At 35.5% G+C, this 15140-nt stretch overlaps 2 protein-coding genes across 2 annotated transcripts; one reads left to right on the top strand and one right to left on the bottom strand.

The window, feature by feature from the left end:
- Positions 1 to 1857: 1857 nt before the first annotated feature.
- LOC127115684 (uncharacterized) lies at positions 1858 to 4975 on the bottom strand. The gene is made up of 2 exons (XM_051047160.1): positions 4710 to 4975; positions 1858 to 4621 (listed from the first exon to the last, which is right to left on the bottom strand). The coding sequence occupies exons 1-2, from the start codon at positions 4755 to 4757 to the stop codon at positions 4382 to 4384; spliced, it is 288 nt and encodes a 95-aa protein (XP_050903117.1). The 5' UTR covers positions 4758 to 4975; the 3' UTR covers positions 1858 to 4381.
- A 2315-nt stretch (positions 4976 to 7290) lies between these two features.
- On the top strand, positions 7291 to 8139 carry LOC127103963 (uncharacterized). Its single transcript, XM_051041191.1, has 2 exons — positions 7291 to 7564; positions 7772 to 8139. The coding sequence occupies exons 1-2, from the start codon at positions 7291 to 7293 to the stop codon at positions 8137 to 8139; spliced, it is 642 nt and encodes a 213-aa protein (XP_050897148.1).
- Positions 8140 to 15140: the final 7001 nt, after the last annotated feature.

Below are 15140 nucleotides of genomic sequence, written 5' to 3'. Positions count from 1 at the left end.
CCTGGAATAGATAGTTCGTTTAATGTATCAAGTGTGACTTAATCATGAGATCACATTAAACATAAGGACACTATTCTTAAAGTATCTGTAGTCGAGCTTTATTGTGAAGTGGGATAACATTAAAGCATGAAGACTATTATGTTTATAGATCTATGATCACATCTCATGGGTCATGGATAAGGAGTTATCAAGTCTCAAACATAGGTATGAATATTAAGAGTAATATTTATACTGGATTGACCCGCTATGAGAATACTATATAGAATGTTATGCAAAGTGTCATAAGTTATTCTCATGGTGATAATGGTGTATACCACCCTTCGACCTGAAACCACTATGGTAAGGTACGATGCCCTTAAGTGAATTATAGAACATCGTAAGGTACGGTGTACTTAAGTAGAATGCAAAATATGGTAAGGTACCACGCACTTAAGTGTTTTTGGCATATTATAAGATATGGGCCATATACACTTGAGTGGGCTTTTTAGCTTGCAGCCCACACAAGTGGTTCTATAAATAGAACCCTTGTGTAGAAGCATTGTCACACTTGCAATTTCGTTTTTCTCTCTCTCTCTCTCTCTCTCACTCAAAGCTTTCATTCGTAGCAGCTAGCACTGAGATTGAAGGAATATGTTCGTGTGGACTGAGTAGAGGTGTTGTCATCGTTCAACGTTTGTGATCGCCACAATAGGTAACGATTCTATCACTGATCATGCCCATTCGTAAGGATCATTAAAGGAGATATTTTAAATTCCGTTGCGTTTTGGATCACCCTTCTCCTTCAGTTAGATCCATGGTTTTAGATTGCAATTGCAATTCCAACTACGGATGCGATTGCAGTTGTGGCCATGGCCACTGCGAATGCGGCGGATTGCGGTTGTTGCGGGATAAATTTATATTTATGAACATAAAATATTATATTTTATTATTTATTTTAGATTTCAGGTGTTATGATGCGGTTTTTATTGTGATTTACAATCACACCGCAATTGTGACTTGATGCGGATGCGGATACGGCCATAACTGTAATATTGTGGCCGCATCACGTGATACGGTCCGTAATTTAAAACCATGACCAGATCCGTTTTTCACTTCCTTCAAAACCGGGTGGTGCTCTGCAATAACACCAATACTGATTTAAACTTTGGAAAATCTAAATCCAAGATTATATATATATATATATATATAATTATATAATATATATTATATATATATAATAATTATATATAATATATATATATATATATATATATATATATATATATATAATATATATATATATATATATATATATATATATTATATTATATTATATATATTATATATATATATATATATATATATATATATATATATATATATGCGCGCTCGGCTTCGTTTGCTTTGCGCAACAGGTAGAAGGATCTATTACATTGTGTTGTATTAGCATCGACAATTCAGTTGCTTACTTTGGCATGTTGAAAATTAGCAGATTACACCTTAATGATTTACACTTTCAGAGCAGCTTGGTGGGCCTCTATTTTCTATGTTGATATGCAACTTGAATTGAAAAATTATGCTATTATTCCTAATTTCTCCTAGGTTCTTTATCTACAAGATTCAACTTTGTCTTTTTATCAACAATAATACAATATGAATATCTATTCTATTTAATAAATAATTACAACATTGTTGATTAGTTTATGAAAAATATCATGTTGAATTACACCATTCATACGACAACTTAGTATGGTTTTAAAAGGAAAATTACACAACCTTGCAAACACTACTAAAACAAACAGAAATGTGTAACACAAAATAATAGAAAAATTGAAACTAATTATATTTAAACGAATGTCAAAATCACCAATTATATTAAAACTAATGAACAAGGCACAATGCCAATTACAAAATAACATCCAAAGTTATCCAATACCATTACAAGACAGTATCCAACAAGGACCCGGTTAACTGCTCACCCCTAATTAGAAACAACCACAACAAAAATCCCATACATGTTAATACAACAGTCCCAAAATCCTCACACCGGCCCTACAAACTTAGCTAAATAAACTACACCGGCAAACAATTAGCAATTTCACAAATACCACTTATTCCTTTAGCATATTCCCATACTTCGCTGATTTTGAAATTGAAAAGCCTAAGTCATTTCTTAAGCGTACATATGGTGATTGTAATGAATTATCTGGAGGAAGCTCTCCATCTGCTCCAAGAGTAGGACAACATATTCTGTTGTGACCAACTGCACCGCATATACCACATGTTTGTGTCCGCCTACGTCTACCCGATGTACCAACAGTACCTGGTCCGCCTACGCCTAAGTATATTTTCCAACTCCTCTACAACATGTTTGTTATCTGGAACATCTTCATTATCATACTTGGACTTAATCCTATTAATTTCAATAGTCAGATATTCTATATATTTTTTGTAATCATCACTATTCGTATATATCAAGTCATCAACCTCCTTATTAAGATTCACTAAATTAGCATGTCTTGCAACCAAATAGCGTGAACCATCTTGATAATTCCACTAATTGACTCCTTCTCAAATAATGACCAACGATTCAACACAAGAGTCTTAGGAAATTCAACAATATCAATATAAACCATCACAACAACAAATGCTCACATGGAATCCCAATAGATTCCATTCTAAGACATGAGCATCTTAAATCATTATTCGATGGACAGTGGGAAACACGTCATCCATGCCCTTCGTGTCGATATTTTGTGACTGCATAAGTTGTAAAGGATGCCATATCTTAAGTATCTAATACAGACATTAAGGATACCTTTTTCGTAGTAGATCATACCATCTCGAATATTTCTTTTGTCCATTGCATAGAAGCTGACCTCTCAAGCACCCTAAGACTGATCTGTAACACTGCATGTCCATATTGGGATTGAAAATCAGCTTGGACCTCTCTAAAACAAAAATATGCCACACACCTATAGAGATGATTAACAAAATCAGTCATATTCATCTTCGAGTGTACAAATTGGCCCATGTGGCTATGAAATGCTTCACACCGCGATGTCATTAGTATTCCTGCAAAGAAATTCCCTGAATATGAGATGTTGCTCACATCTTCCTTTTCTGGTACAATTCATTGATCCAATTGTTCTCTTCTAAACCAAACCAATAGACCATTTCATTCCACAAATTCTCAAATTTCCAAACTTCATGATCACCAAGCATGCATTTTTCTTAAAATAGGGATGAAATTGGGATTGCCAATGTTGTACATTGCATTTCATAGGAGATGCCATGCACATTACCTAAGGTAACTGTTGGGAAAGACTTGCTTGATTGCATTTCTCATGGAAATATCATCGTTTGTTATTACAAATATTGGTTTCTTACCTTTCATTGCAACCAAAATCTACTTTAGCAACCATATATATGTCCCTTCAAGCTCATTTGAAATTACGGCAGTAGCTAATATAATCGTTTGGTTATGATAATAACACCAGAAAAAACAACAGAGGGGCACATGTACTTATTTTTCTTGTAAGTAGCATCAAAAGCAAGCACATCACCAAATAGATCATAATTCTTTTGACTTTCACCATCGCTCCAAAATAGGTTTTGCATCGTTCCATCCGCACCCACCGTGTGTGAAACAAACATCAATAGATATTTAACATGAATATCTATAAGATACCTAACAACACATTTAGCATCATAAGACATCTCTTTTCTTTGTCTTTAAATTTGATTATGTACGTCCTTCTTCAAAAATCCTACCTTATCATACCCCCTCGGAAGCATTTGCAAATGCACCAATCATTTGAGTTACTTTGATTCCAGCATTTTGATAATTCTTAATTTGTATCTTATCTGCCTTGCTAAGCTTCATATTAGTTGCCAACAACATGCAGTGCTTCTTCTTTAACATTTCATGATTGTGCTTAAAGGTAAAAATTGTGACATACCAATAATGTGAAATTATATCAATATGCACCCAAAATTTTGCTCCACATCCACACCAGGTTTTATGCTTCGGACCACGCTTGTGTTGCTCTACTCGGTCTTACCTAAATCCTTCAAGGTTACAAACAAATGTTTATTGAATAACATATACAATCTTATTTTTAATAACTTGACCTTCACGGACTGCTAAATCGTTCATCTTTGAAACCAACAATAAAGTTTATAAGCAATTTCTAGACTTCCAAATTGCAGCTTTAAAACATCATCATTTTACAAGTTAAACATGTTCATCTTTGCAATTTTGTCCACATAGTCAACAACAAGTGATTCGCCAGATGAAAATATTGATTCATTCTAAACATTTTGCATCACTTCCATCATTGTATGCATTTGTATTCCAATATTCGTGTCGACCAACATCACCAGAACCAGTCTTATTATCTTACTCACCTCCATCAAATTCACCATATTCACCTGCGTCCTCATCATCGTATTCACCTCCGTCAAATTCACCATCTTCTTCTGCTTCTTCATCATCATATTCAACTTCTTCAAACTCAAAATCTTCATCAATAACTACATTATCATATTCAACATTATCCGAGCATTCATCACTAACAATATCCAGTTCACCACCAACGTTAACACGACCATTCTCATGTAAAATATCATTGAGTGCTTCCTAAAAAAATATAAATAGCTAAATCAATAAATCATTAACAAAATAGGTTACAAACATAATGTAGGATTGTTTAAAAAAATTCACTTACATAGTCAGCTTGCATCACTTCATGCCCATCAACATCACCATCATCCATCTTTCATTCAATATCCATGTGATTCATAAAAAAAAGCTTCAGATCCAGAAGAAATCACAAGGGAAGAAACAAGGAAGAAATCATAAGGATTGGACTAAAAATGGAAGAAACGAAAATGGAAGAAATTATGAAGAAATTGTTCTTCTCATGTTTCAGATGGAGACATGGAACATGGAAATTGGAAATTCCTCTTCTCAAGTTGCATATGGAGACATGAAGACGATATGAGGACATTCTGCATATAACAAGTGTACTTTTGGTTCTATAGTTGATATAAATTATATTATGTGTGATGGTGCATGGGATGATAGTGCAACATACCAATCAATGGTTCCTATTGATTTGGAAAAAAATAGGTCTCTCACGTGAGAGACCTATGCTCCCCGCGCACATGAGACGACACCTTGAAAGATACACATATTTTTTCATATTCATTTTTTTGGTCCTTCTAAATATTACAATTTTTTTTAGTCCCTAAAAAAAATTCCTTCCATATAATTGATCTCTGACACATGGAACTTTTTTTATGATTAGGCATACACATGACAATGTCAATATGGCAAAAATGCTTATGTAGATGCCACATGGCAATGTCTTCTACTTTTACATTTTTTTATTCGTTAAAATTCTATTGGTAGAAAGACCGTCGCTAATATTAATATCATGTAAAACCCATAATTTATAGCTAATCCGTAGCTAATTCATAGTTAATTCCTATCTAATTTAAATATGTCATTCTTATGACCTAAAAGTCGTTTTTTTTCATGATTTTTTGCATGAAATTTTATAACCTTATAAGAATGTCTCGCACAAAAGAAAAATAATTTTTTGTATGAGAGATCCTTATAAGGTTATAAAATTTCATGTAAAAAATCATGAAAAAAAAATGAATTTTAGGTCATAAGAATGACGCGTTTAAATTAGCTACAGATTAGCTACAAATTATGGATTTATGCATGATGTTCATATTAGCGACGAATTTAGCAACAGTCTTTTCTTCGCTATAATTTTAATGAATAAAAAAATAAAAAATGGAAGAAATTGTCATGTGACATCCACGTCAACATTTTTTCCACACTAACATTTTCACGTGTATGCCCAGTGATCAAAAACGTTTCATGTAACATGTCACACCAGCTTCCGTTAATAGCATTTAACGTCGGGAACCAATTGTATGGATGAAATTTTTTGGAGGGACCATTACTTGATAGAAATTTTTGAGGGGCTAAAAACGAAATTTGCAATATTTAAAAGAACAAAAAAATTATTTAATCCTAATTTTACTTCCTTTTTATCCCGCTATCTTGGATTTGAAGTTCATATTAATCCCTAGAAAAAATAATTATATTTATAATTTAATTTGTTTAAGTCTTAATTAAGTTAGTCTTTTTCACTATTTTGTTAATGAGAGTCAATACTCATGAACAATTGATTGTTCATCAACTCAAACACAAAAATATTATGACTCAACACTTTTTTTTTAAAATAATTAGATTGAATACAATATATATTTTTAATTCTCTCCATCTTCTTCGTCAAATGCATTCAAATCTAAGAAAGAAATAAAAACTAACAAAAAGAAACATGGGAGTTTTCAGGCAGAAATGAGGATGATTTATAAGCATTAATTTAGGGTCACACTTAGTTGCCTTTATGATGGAAAATGCACATGTCGTTGTGTCTCGTTGTGTATGTATCTCCGCCAAATATTCTCTCTCATTAAATATTTTTTTTTTTACAAAAAAAGTACCATCATTAACTAAATGCACAGAGCCTTTAGTGCCATAAAGGCACCAAAGCCCTGCCCATTAATTTAGGTAATAGTAGGTCGCCAAATACTTAATAGTAGTGATGATATGCTATTATTGCAACGTGATAGAATCTGTTGTGATATATAATTCAAGTTATTAGTTATTTAGTTACTTATTTAGCATGTAACTTATTTGTATATAAACACATTAGTGTAATTCGGTTTTTAACATTCACTCATCAATATAATTACTTTTCATTCTCTCACAATCTCTCGTTCATTCCTTCCCCACCCAAAGTGCTTATGCACTAACAAAATTGGTATCTAGAGCTTCTGGTTCGCTTTCTTGATCATAAATTTAAGAACTACACGTCAGTGGTTGTGTTTTTGGGGATCGTGAATTGTGTTTGTCGCAAAGATGAATGGCAGAAATGGTTTTCTCAATTCTCTTCCGATTCTTGATGGCAAAAATTGGATCCAATGGAGAAAACAAATGCAATCATTGTTTGGTTTCAGGAAACCCAAGAAGTGATTACAATGACGTCCTTGGGCTTTCAAAACATAAATGATGCTTAGAGAGTTACTCACAAGGATGCAAAGAATAAAGATTGCAAGGTTGCGTTATCTATTCAATTTGCAGTAGGTGCGAAGAATTTTGATTGAATTTCTCATGTTGAAACAACAAAGGATGCATGGGATATTCTTGTCAATTATTATGAATGTGGTGAGAATGTTAAAGTTGTCAAGTTGTAGACACTGTGAAGGAAGTATGAGTTACTGCATATGGGAGAAGATGAAAAGATTATAGGTTATGTCTCTAAAGTGCATAATCTTGTTCATCTCATGAATGGTTGTGGTGAAACCCTAACTAATAAGATAATAGTTGAGAAGGCAATGCATACATTAACCTCTCACTTTGATCATGTTATCATAGCCATTCAAGAACCCAACAATCTTGAAACCATGAAACTAGAAGGTTTGGTTGGTTTGTTAGAGGCACATGAGCTAAGGATTGTCAAGAGGAAAATGGGTTTAAGATCCGATATAAGCATTGCAGGTCTAGACATGGAAGAAGCATGGTGGTTCCAATAAGTTCAAGGGCAAAGGAGACAAGACTCATAGCAAGAAGTCTTGGGTGAATCCTCAAAAGCATAAGTTTGATGATATGACTTATGAATCCTCGAAAAGAGGAAAAGGAACCTAATATCAGAAGAAAAAAACAGGAGATGAAAAGTGTGGAATTGTGAAAATTGGTATCACTTAGCTAAGAATTATTGGTACAAGAAAGACAAAAGGGCTACAAAAGGCAAGGATGATGAAGGAGTAAACCTTACACATCAAGATTCAAATTATTATGACGGTATGGTGCATATGGTTGCAGTTGCAGATGAGCATGTCGACTCCAAGACTTGGTTCCTCGACACAGGTTACTCGAATCACATGATTGGTCGAAAAGTGCGGTTATCAAATTTTGACGAGTCGAAGAAGATTAAGGTCAGGCTTGCAGATAATAACTCATTGCAAAAAGAATGTACTGGAAACATAGTCATTCAAATGAGTAATGAAGCAAAAACTATGATTAAAGATGTACTTTATGTACCTGGCCTGAAGTGCAATCTTCTAGGTGTTTGACAATTGGTCGAAAAAGGTTTCTCAGTTGTTATGAAAGATTGAGCCTTTAAATTGTTTGACACTCAGAACAACTTATTCTTAAAATCTCATATATCGAATAATGGAACACTGAAGACCATGACTGTTTGACTGAGGTACAATGCGTAAAAACAACGGTCGACCACAAGTATAACTGGTTGTGGCATTTGAGGTTTGTCCATTTGAATTTTAGGTCACCCAATTAACTGATTACTCAAGATATGGTAATTGATATACCAAGTCTTGTGATGCCATACAAACTATGTGAAGGTTATTTAGTAGGGAAGTAATCCATAAGTATTTTGTTTTGACTAGGCCAATGAGATCCTCCTGCATACTAGAAGTAGTACATTCAGATGTATGTTGCCCATTTGAGGATCATATCATTGGTGGAAATATGTATTTTGTCTCATTTATTGATGAGTACAGTCGAAAGCTTTGGATCTATGTGATTGTGCGTAAAGACAAAGTATTTTCAATCTTTAAGAGATTCAAAATGCTGGTCGAAAACCATAGTGGAAAGAAAATCAAGGTTTTGCAAACAGATGGAGGTGGTGATTACACGCCCAATATATTTGAAGTTTTTTTTTCAGAACATGGTATTGATCATGAGGTAACTGCTTTTTATATGCCTCAATATAATGGAATAGCAGAAAGAAGAAATTGGACCATATTGGATATGGCAAGATGTATGTTAAAACAAAAGAACTTACCAAAATCCATATGGGGTGAAGCAGTTACTACTGTTGTTTATATTATGAACAGGTGCCCTACGAAGAAACTAAAGAGGAAGGTTTTTGAAGAAGTATGGAGTGGAAAACGACCACTAGTGAGTCATCTAAGATGTTTGGCTCTATTTGCTACAAGCATGTTCCTGATACTAGGAGAAGGAAGCTTGACGATATGAGTGAACCTATGATTCTAGTATGATATCATAGGACTGAAGCATATAGGTTATTCAATCCAATGAATGATAAGGTCGCGATGAGTCGAGACATTGTGATTGATGAGGACTCTGCATAGGATTGGAATTCAGGTGATGTAACTAACAAGTCATTGATGAGTTATGGCTTTGATGAAGAAATTAGTGAGAATGAATAAATTCTAGTTAATAACATTCCAATCACAATCAAAGTCGAAGCAGAAAATAGGGATGGTGTGGCTAGCAAAAGACAAAGACCTCAAAGAACCAGAGTTCTCCTAGTAACGCTTCAATACAGTGAAGTGGTTGATGATGATGAAGTTACACCAGAGGGAGTTTTAGTTCATTTCACTTTACTTACAGGTGTTGAACAATTAACTATATCTAGGCCTTAAATAATAAATAGTGGGAGGCGACTATGGTCAAAGAGTTACATGTGATCAAAAGAAACAATACATGGGAGCTGGTCGAATTGCCAACACACGCAAAAGCTATCGAAGTGAAGTGAGTGTTCAATTTAAAGCACAATCATGATGGGTAGATTGAAAGACATAAGGAAATGCTAGTAGCTCAAGTATTTCTTCAGAGAGCAATACTCGACTACTCTGAATTATATGCACCAATAGCAAGATTAAAGGCTGTTAGATTGGTGGTATCCTTGGAATGCAAGCAAGGTTGGTCGACATTTCACTTAGATGTGAAATTAGCATTTTTGAATGGTCCCCTGGATGAAGTTGTGTATGTCATACAACCTCTTGGGTTTATGATACAGGAGGAAGAAAGGAAAGTGTACAAGTTTCACAAAGCCCTTTATGGTCTCAAACAGACACCTAAGGCATGTAACAAGAAAATTGACTCATACCTGGTCGAATTGGGATTCATCAAATGCATGCCTGAGTATGGTGTCTATGTACATGTCATGGCATAAGATATACCCATCATTTTATTATATGTCAATAACTTGCTAGTAACTGGAAATAGCATGGAGAACTTATCAAAGTTCAAGAAGCTTATGAAGAGGGAATTTGAAATGTTGGATCTAAGAAACTTGTCGTATTTCCTAGGCATGGAATTTTAAATTACCAAGCAAGGTATGATGAAACATCAAAGGAAGTATGTCAAAGAAATACTCAAGAGATTCAGGATGGAAGATTCGAACCCTGCATCCTGTAACACCTCAAAATTTGCCCTCCTCTCTTGGGACTAGCTTAACATATTGCATATCATTTTTTAGGTCATTAGTCATTACATATTTGCATATCATATGGCAACATTGAGCAAGTCATCCTCCTAAGTCTTGGTCAGAAGATGAAGAGGTTAAGATGCAAGCTAGGGTTTCATTGAATGGATCACTAACCATCTGAGGGTGTGATACAAATTAGGGTTTCTTGATTCCTCAAGGGGGTTGAGCTTTACCTTGGTTGAAATGGTACATCATCATCATCATGGTCTTGTCATCACCAAGAGATTCCTTGTGCTTGATCAGATTTCTTGAGATTAGGGTTTTGACCTCTAGTCAACCCTAATCATCTGAATTGTGCCAATCAGGGCTTGTCAAGGAGATGAGGTTTTCAATGGATATGGGGATCATCATATGGTTTCATTGAGCTTATGGAAGCTAGGGTTTCATCATTGAGCCATTTCATCAGGAGATTGAAGCTCAAGTTCATCAATGCATAGCCAATTCATCTATCAATCAGAAAAAGTCAACCAAAGGTCAACTGATGGATTTGGAGGTGGGATAGAGTTAGAGACACTTCATTCATGTCCAAACAAGTTTCATTTGGCATTTCAAACATCAAGAATGAAGAAAATAAAGTCAGATGGAAACTTTCCAAAAATAGAAAGTGACTTGTAATTCAAAATTGCCAAAAATGGAAAGGTTTTCTCCTTAAAATTACATGTCCAAAAATGCTTCAAATGAAATTTTGTTCAACATGAAAGTTGAAGATCTTGCTCTCACCTTTCCAAAAAGTCCAAGAACATGAATTTATCATGTGTGGTTGGCAAGTTATGGATTGATCATTGTCAAGAAAAGTTGGATTTCAAAGAGGCATAACTTTTGATTCACAAGGCCAAATGAAATGGGGTTTTTTTGAGCAAAATTCTTTTGATGTCCTCTATCCAAAACAAGAATTACATTTCATGAATTTTTCTCACACAAAACGTGCACTTTTCAAGTGGACTTAATTTGAATTTGGAGGGAAAAAGGTCATTTTGCAAAATATTCATTGTTTTCACTCCATTCCACTTACATTAGCTCACAAATATCATTTGAAACTTGCTACAACCAGAAATTTCTACTGTTACATTGGTTTTGCACAAGTGAGGGTGGATTGGTCAATTACCATTTAGCATGAAACTTGCATTTTCACTAATCCTTTGTAATTACACTAATCATGATTACAAGCATCATTAACATCACATATATAAACTAAATCATAACTGTTTTCTAATTAATCATAACAGAATTGCATTCTAGATCTAGGAATCCGAAAACTCTTCATCTTTCTCTCTCAACTTTTCTTCAAAAATCTGCATAAACATAGCATTGTTCTTCATCAATCCATGATCCATGTGCATTATTGAAGTTGTTGGAAGCAAAATCTTGGAGAAATCAAGCCAGATCGTGGACTGTTAAAGTGAGCTTCAACAATGGCAATTCAAGTTTTGAGCTAGATCCAAGGCAATTGAGCAACAAACCTTGTTCCATTCATCAACTCAAGCATCAAGGAGCATCTGTTTTGGCATTACAAGGCGTAAAACACACGATTCAACTTCTGCAAGTTCTTCAAGGTCAGATTTTGATTTTAATGATTATTGAAATTGATGCATGCTTTAGATAGATCTTTGAGAGTAGAGTAATCTGCACTTTGAACCACTGAATTTGGTTGAGAGACAAGGAAGTTATGATGATTTGAATGTTGACATGTGAAAATGTTTTGGATCGATTCTCTTAAATTAGGAAGAATTAGGTTTAATTAATGTCATATTGTTGATGTGCATTGTGAGATCTTTCCAATGGTGTATGGTTTGTTGATTTTAGTGAACAAAAGTTCTTGAGTGATGAATTTGATGAAGAACATGATGAACGTGTTCAAGAACTTTTCCAGAACGCGTGTAGATCCATATGTTCGCGTTTGGCATGTGCTGTTGGTGTTAGCTACAGTAGCGCGTGCTACTTTTTAAAATAGAACACGCTTCGATCCTTGGATGATGACAAATCCACTTATGGCTTTTTGCATTTTTCCACCTTGCCTTCACATGTTCACATGCTTGTTCATTCACTTTTTTTTATTTTTCTCAACATTTAAAATTCCATAACTCCATAACCATTAATCCAATTGAGCTTTGTTTTTTTTTGTTGTTCTCACCATGATCTCTACAATTTAATGAATATTTTTGCAAATATTGTGCACGTGTGGTTTTTAACATGGCCTAGGGTTTGTTTAGGTGTGTTCTTTCTTGCACATTGCTTGGTATTTTGATCATGAAATGATGGTGGTTTATTGGATGGAGCTGAAATTTTTCATGCACAAAATAGACAACTAAATGAACATTTTGGCTTTGAGTTTGCTATTTTATCATTCCAGGATTGTGAGATATGATCATTTGAATCTAGGTGTGACAATTTGTGTCACACCATTTCTTGTCTAACTTCCTGATTTTATTTGCCATGCCATATGAACTTGAAATGAGCTGAATTTTTGCATAATGATGCTTAGGGATGTTAGGTTCACTTGTGAATTACTGTGGAGTTTTTGAGTACATTTCCAATTTGTTTGAGAATTTCCTTTCTGTTTGACCAATTGTGGACTTTTTGTGAGTCATGATTTTAGATGTTTTGTGAAATTCTTGATATGTATTGGACGGACTTGAAATTTTGTGGAGTGATTATAGACACATGGAAGTTTGTCATGGTTTTGTTTTGGTGCATTTATCATGTTCCTACTCTGTTTTATGCTTGCTTGAAGTTGATGCATGATATTGTGCCTTGTATGAGCTTGTTTTGCCTTGCCTTGACTTAGGGATTTTAATTGACTTGCTTCCAATTGTCCAAATGGCCTGAAATTTGGTGTGTAGATCATGTTTTGAATGTTGTTTGACCATGAAATTTTTGGGGATTTATTGAAATGTTTGTGAGTTGATTTGAATTGGATCTTTCTGTTTGGTCCTATGAGGTTCTAAATTGCATGCTTTGCCCTCTTTGCCTCATGAAATGATAATGGTTGATGATATGAATGTGAGACCACTTGGATTTGATTCTTATTTGATTGATCTTGATTTTTGATAAGTTTCATGTTCTGTTTTGGTTTATTGATCCCATTTTGACCCTAGTCTTGTACTAGTGGTTTGTGTTCTCACATTTGAGCTTTGTTTCAGGTCAAAGAGCACAATTGCTTATACTTGATGGTGTGCACTCAATTGGGATTGGTTTATTGCTTGTTTATGACTAACCTTGAGTTTGTTTTGTAGGCATTGAAATTTATGCTTAGACCTTATGGCTTGCACCTATGTGCATTGATGCTTGTTATCTGTTTGTGCTGTGGACTTGTAATTTTCTGTTTGACTTTTATTTGTCTGGTATACTGATTATGTTGGATTGATTTCAGGTACCTTAGTTGCTATAGTTCATTTTGAACTTGCTTGTGCTGTTGCTTGGTTGCTTAACCAATTGAGGTAGAATTTCTTTTCTCCATGTAGTCTGGAAGACCTGGCCTGTTACTTGGCCAGGCACCTGTCTGAAGTCCTCCTTAAGAGGCAATGCTTGTGCTTGTTTATTTTTGTCCCCAAGTAGGAAAAGACCTTGATTAAGGCAATTGGCAGATACAAGAGATGTGCAATCCATCTCCTGCTATTCTTGTTGAGTCATCCCTCTGCTCACACAACTGGTGTTGATGCATTGTGGATCCTAACCCAAGATCCTTGTACAGTTGTACAGTTGAGTCAGTGTCATAAGTGTAGAAGGGTTCCCACTTTCTGAACCCACACTTCATTGTCTGAAGCTCTCCCAGGCCAGGGATAAGAGCTGTGAAGTCTCATCTTCACTCACCTATTTCATCTGCTTCACCCTGACTCTCAATGTCAGGGTTAAGAGCTAACATCACCTGATACAGTTGGTTTGCTTTTGCAGCCTAACCCTTTGTTTGAGCCCACTTTGTCTGGATATAGTGTGTGCTAATTGTGAATGTTTGTTTTGTTTTGATCATGCTTGCGTGCTTTGCTTTGCCTGTTTAGGATTAGCTTGCTGCTTGAGCAAGATAGATAGCAAACCTTAACTTAGGGATGATATGAATGATAACATCTAGGCTCGAGTCATAGTCTCCCTAGTTGTGTCTCCCTTTGTATCTGGTTAGGCTAGTCTTTCTCCCCTGTTCAGGGGAACTACGTTGCCCTGATCCTCATACCAGATGAGGTACGTAGGCAGGAGGTCGTACGAGATCTCTCCGGGCACCCTTTTCTTTTTTTGAGTGTGTTTTGTTTGACAGCTATCAGGCTCGAGTTCCCGACTCCCTGTTAGTCTGTGTGTTCACCCTTTTTTCTTTTTGTGTGTGTTTGCTGGACAGTTGCTAGGCTCGAGTTCCCGACTCCTTAGTAACTTGTTGCTTGTTTCTTCTGGTGAGTTAGGAGACGGATGTAAGCCCAGCAATTGGCATTCCGTATCCTCTTGTTGTGTGCTTGGAGTCCGGTATAAGTCCATCAAGTGGCATCTGGTTTCCAGTGTGGGTTTGTTTGGTTCGGAAGCTGATGTAAGTCCAGCGATTGGCGTTCGGGTTCTATGTTTGCCTTTCTGTGCGTGTGTTTGTTTCGGCGTGCGTGAGCCGAACTACGGTAGCTCTGATTCTCATTCCAGATGAGATACGTAGGCATAGGATGCGATGTCCTAGCGAGCCCTCTCCCCTCTTCTCCCACCTGTGTTGTGTGTGTGTGATGTTTGTTTTAGCAACCTTTTCCTATCTTTTAGAGCGTGGATCCCGTCGAGTACGACGGATGCGTAGGGGTGCTAATACCTTCCCTTCGCATAACCGACTCCCGATCCCATTCTCTTTGGTCGCGAGAC

The sequence above is a fragment of the Lathyrus oleraceus genome, chromosome 1, assembly GCF_024323335.1.
Source record: "Lathyrus oleraceus cultivar Zhongwan6 chromosome 1, CAAS_Psat_ZW6_1.0, whole genome shotgun sequence".
Lineage (NCBI taxonomy): Eukaryota > Viridiplantae > Streptophyta > Magnoliopsida > Fabales > Fabaceae > Lathyrus > Lathyrus oleraceus.
The sequence above is the reverse complement of the archived record's forward strand: the minus strand, read 5'-3'. Positions and strand labels throughout refer to the sequence as shown.

Excerpts from the sequence above, each read along its gene's own strand:
- LOC127115684 (XM_051047160.1), bottom strand. The coding sequence starts at position 4,757 with ATGGATGATGGTGATGTTGATGGGCATGAAGTGATGCAAGCTGACTAT. Across the intron at positions 4,622-4,709 it reads AAGTGATGCAAGCTGACTAT|GAAGCACTCAATGATATTTT; the intron begins GTAAGTGAATTT and ends ATATTTTTTTAG.
- LOC127103963 (XM_051041191.1), top strand. The coding sequence starts at position 7,291 with ATGGGAGAAGATGAAAAGATTATAGGTTATGTCTCTAAAGTGCATAAT. Across the intron at positions 7,565-7,771 it reads ATCCGATATAAGCATTGCAG|CTAAGAATTATTGGTACAAG; the intron begins GTCTAGACATGG and ends GGTATCACTTAG.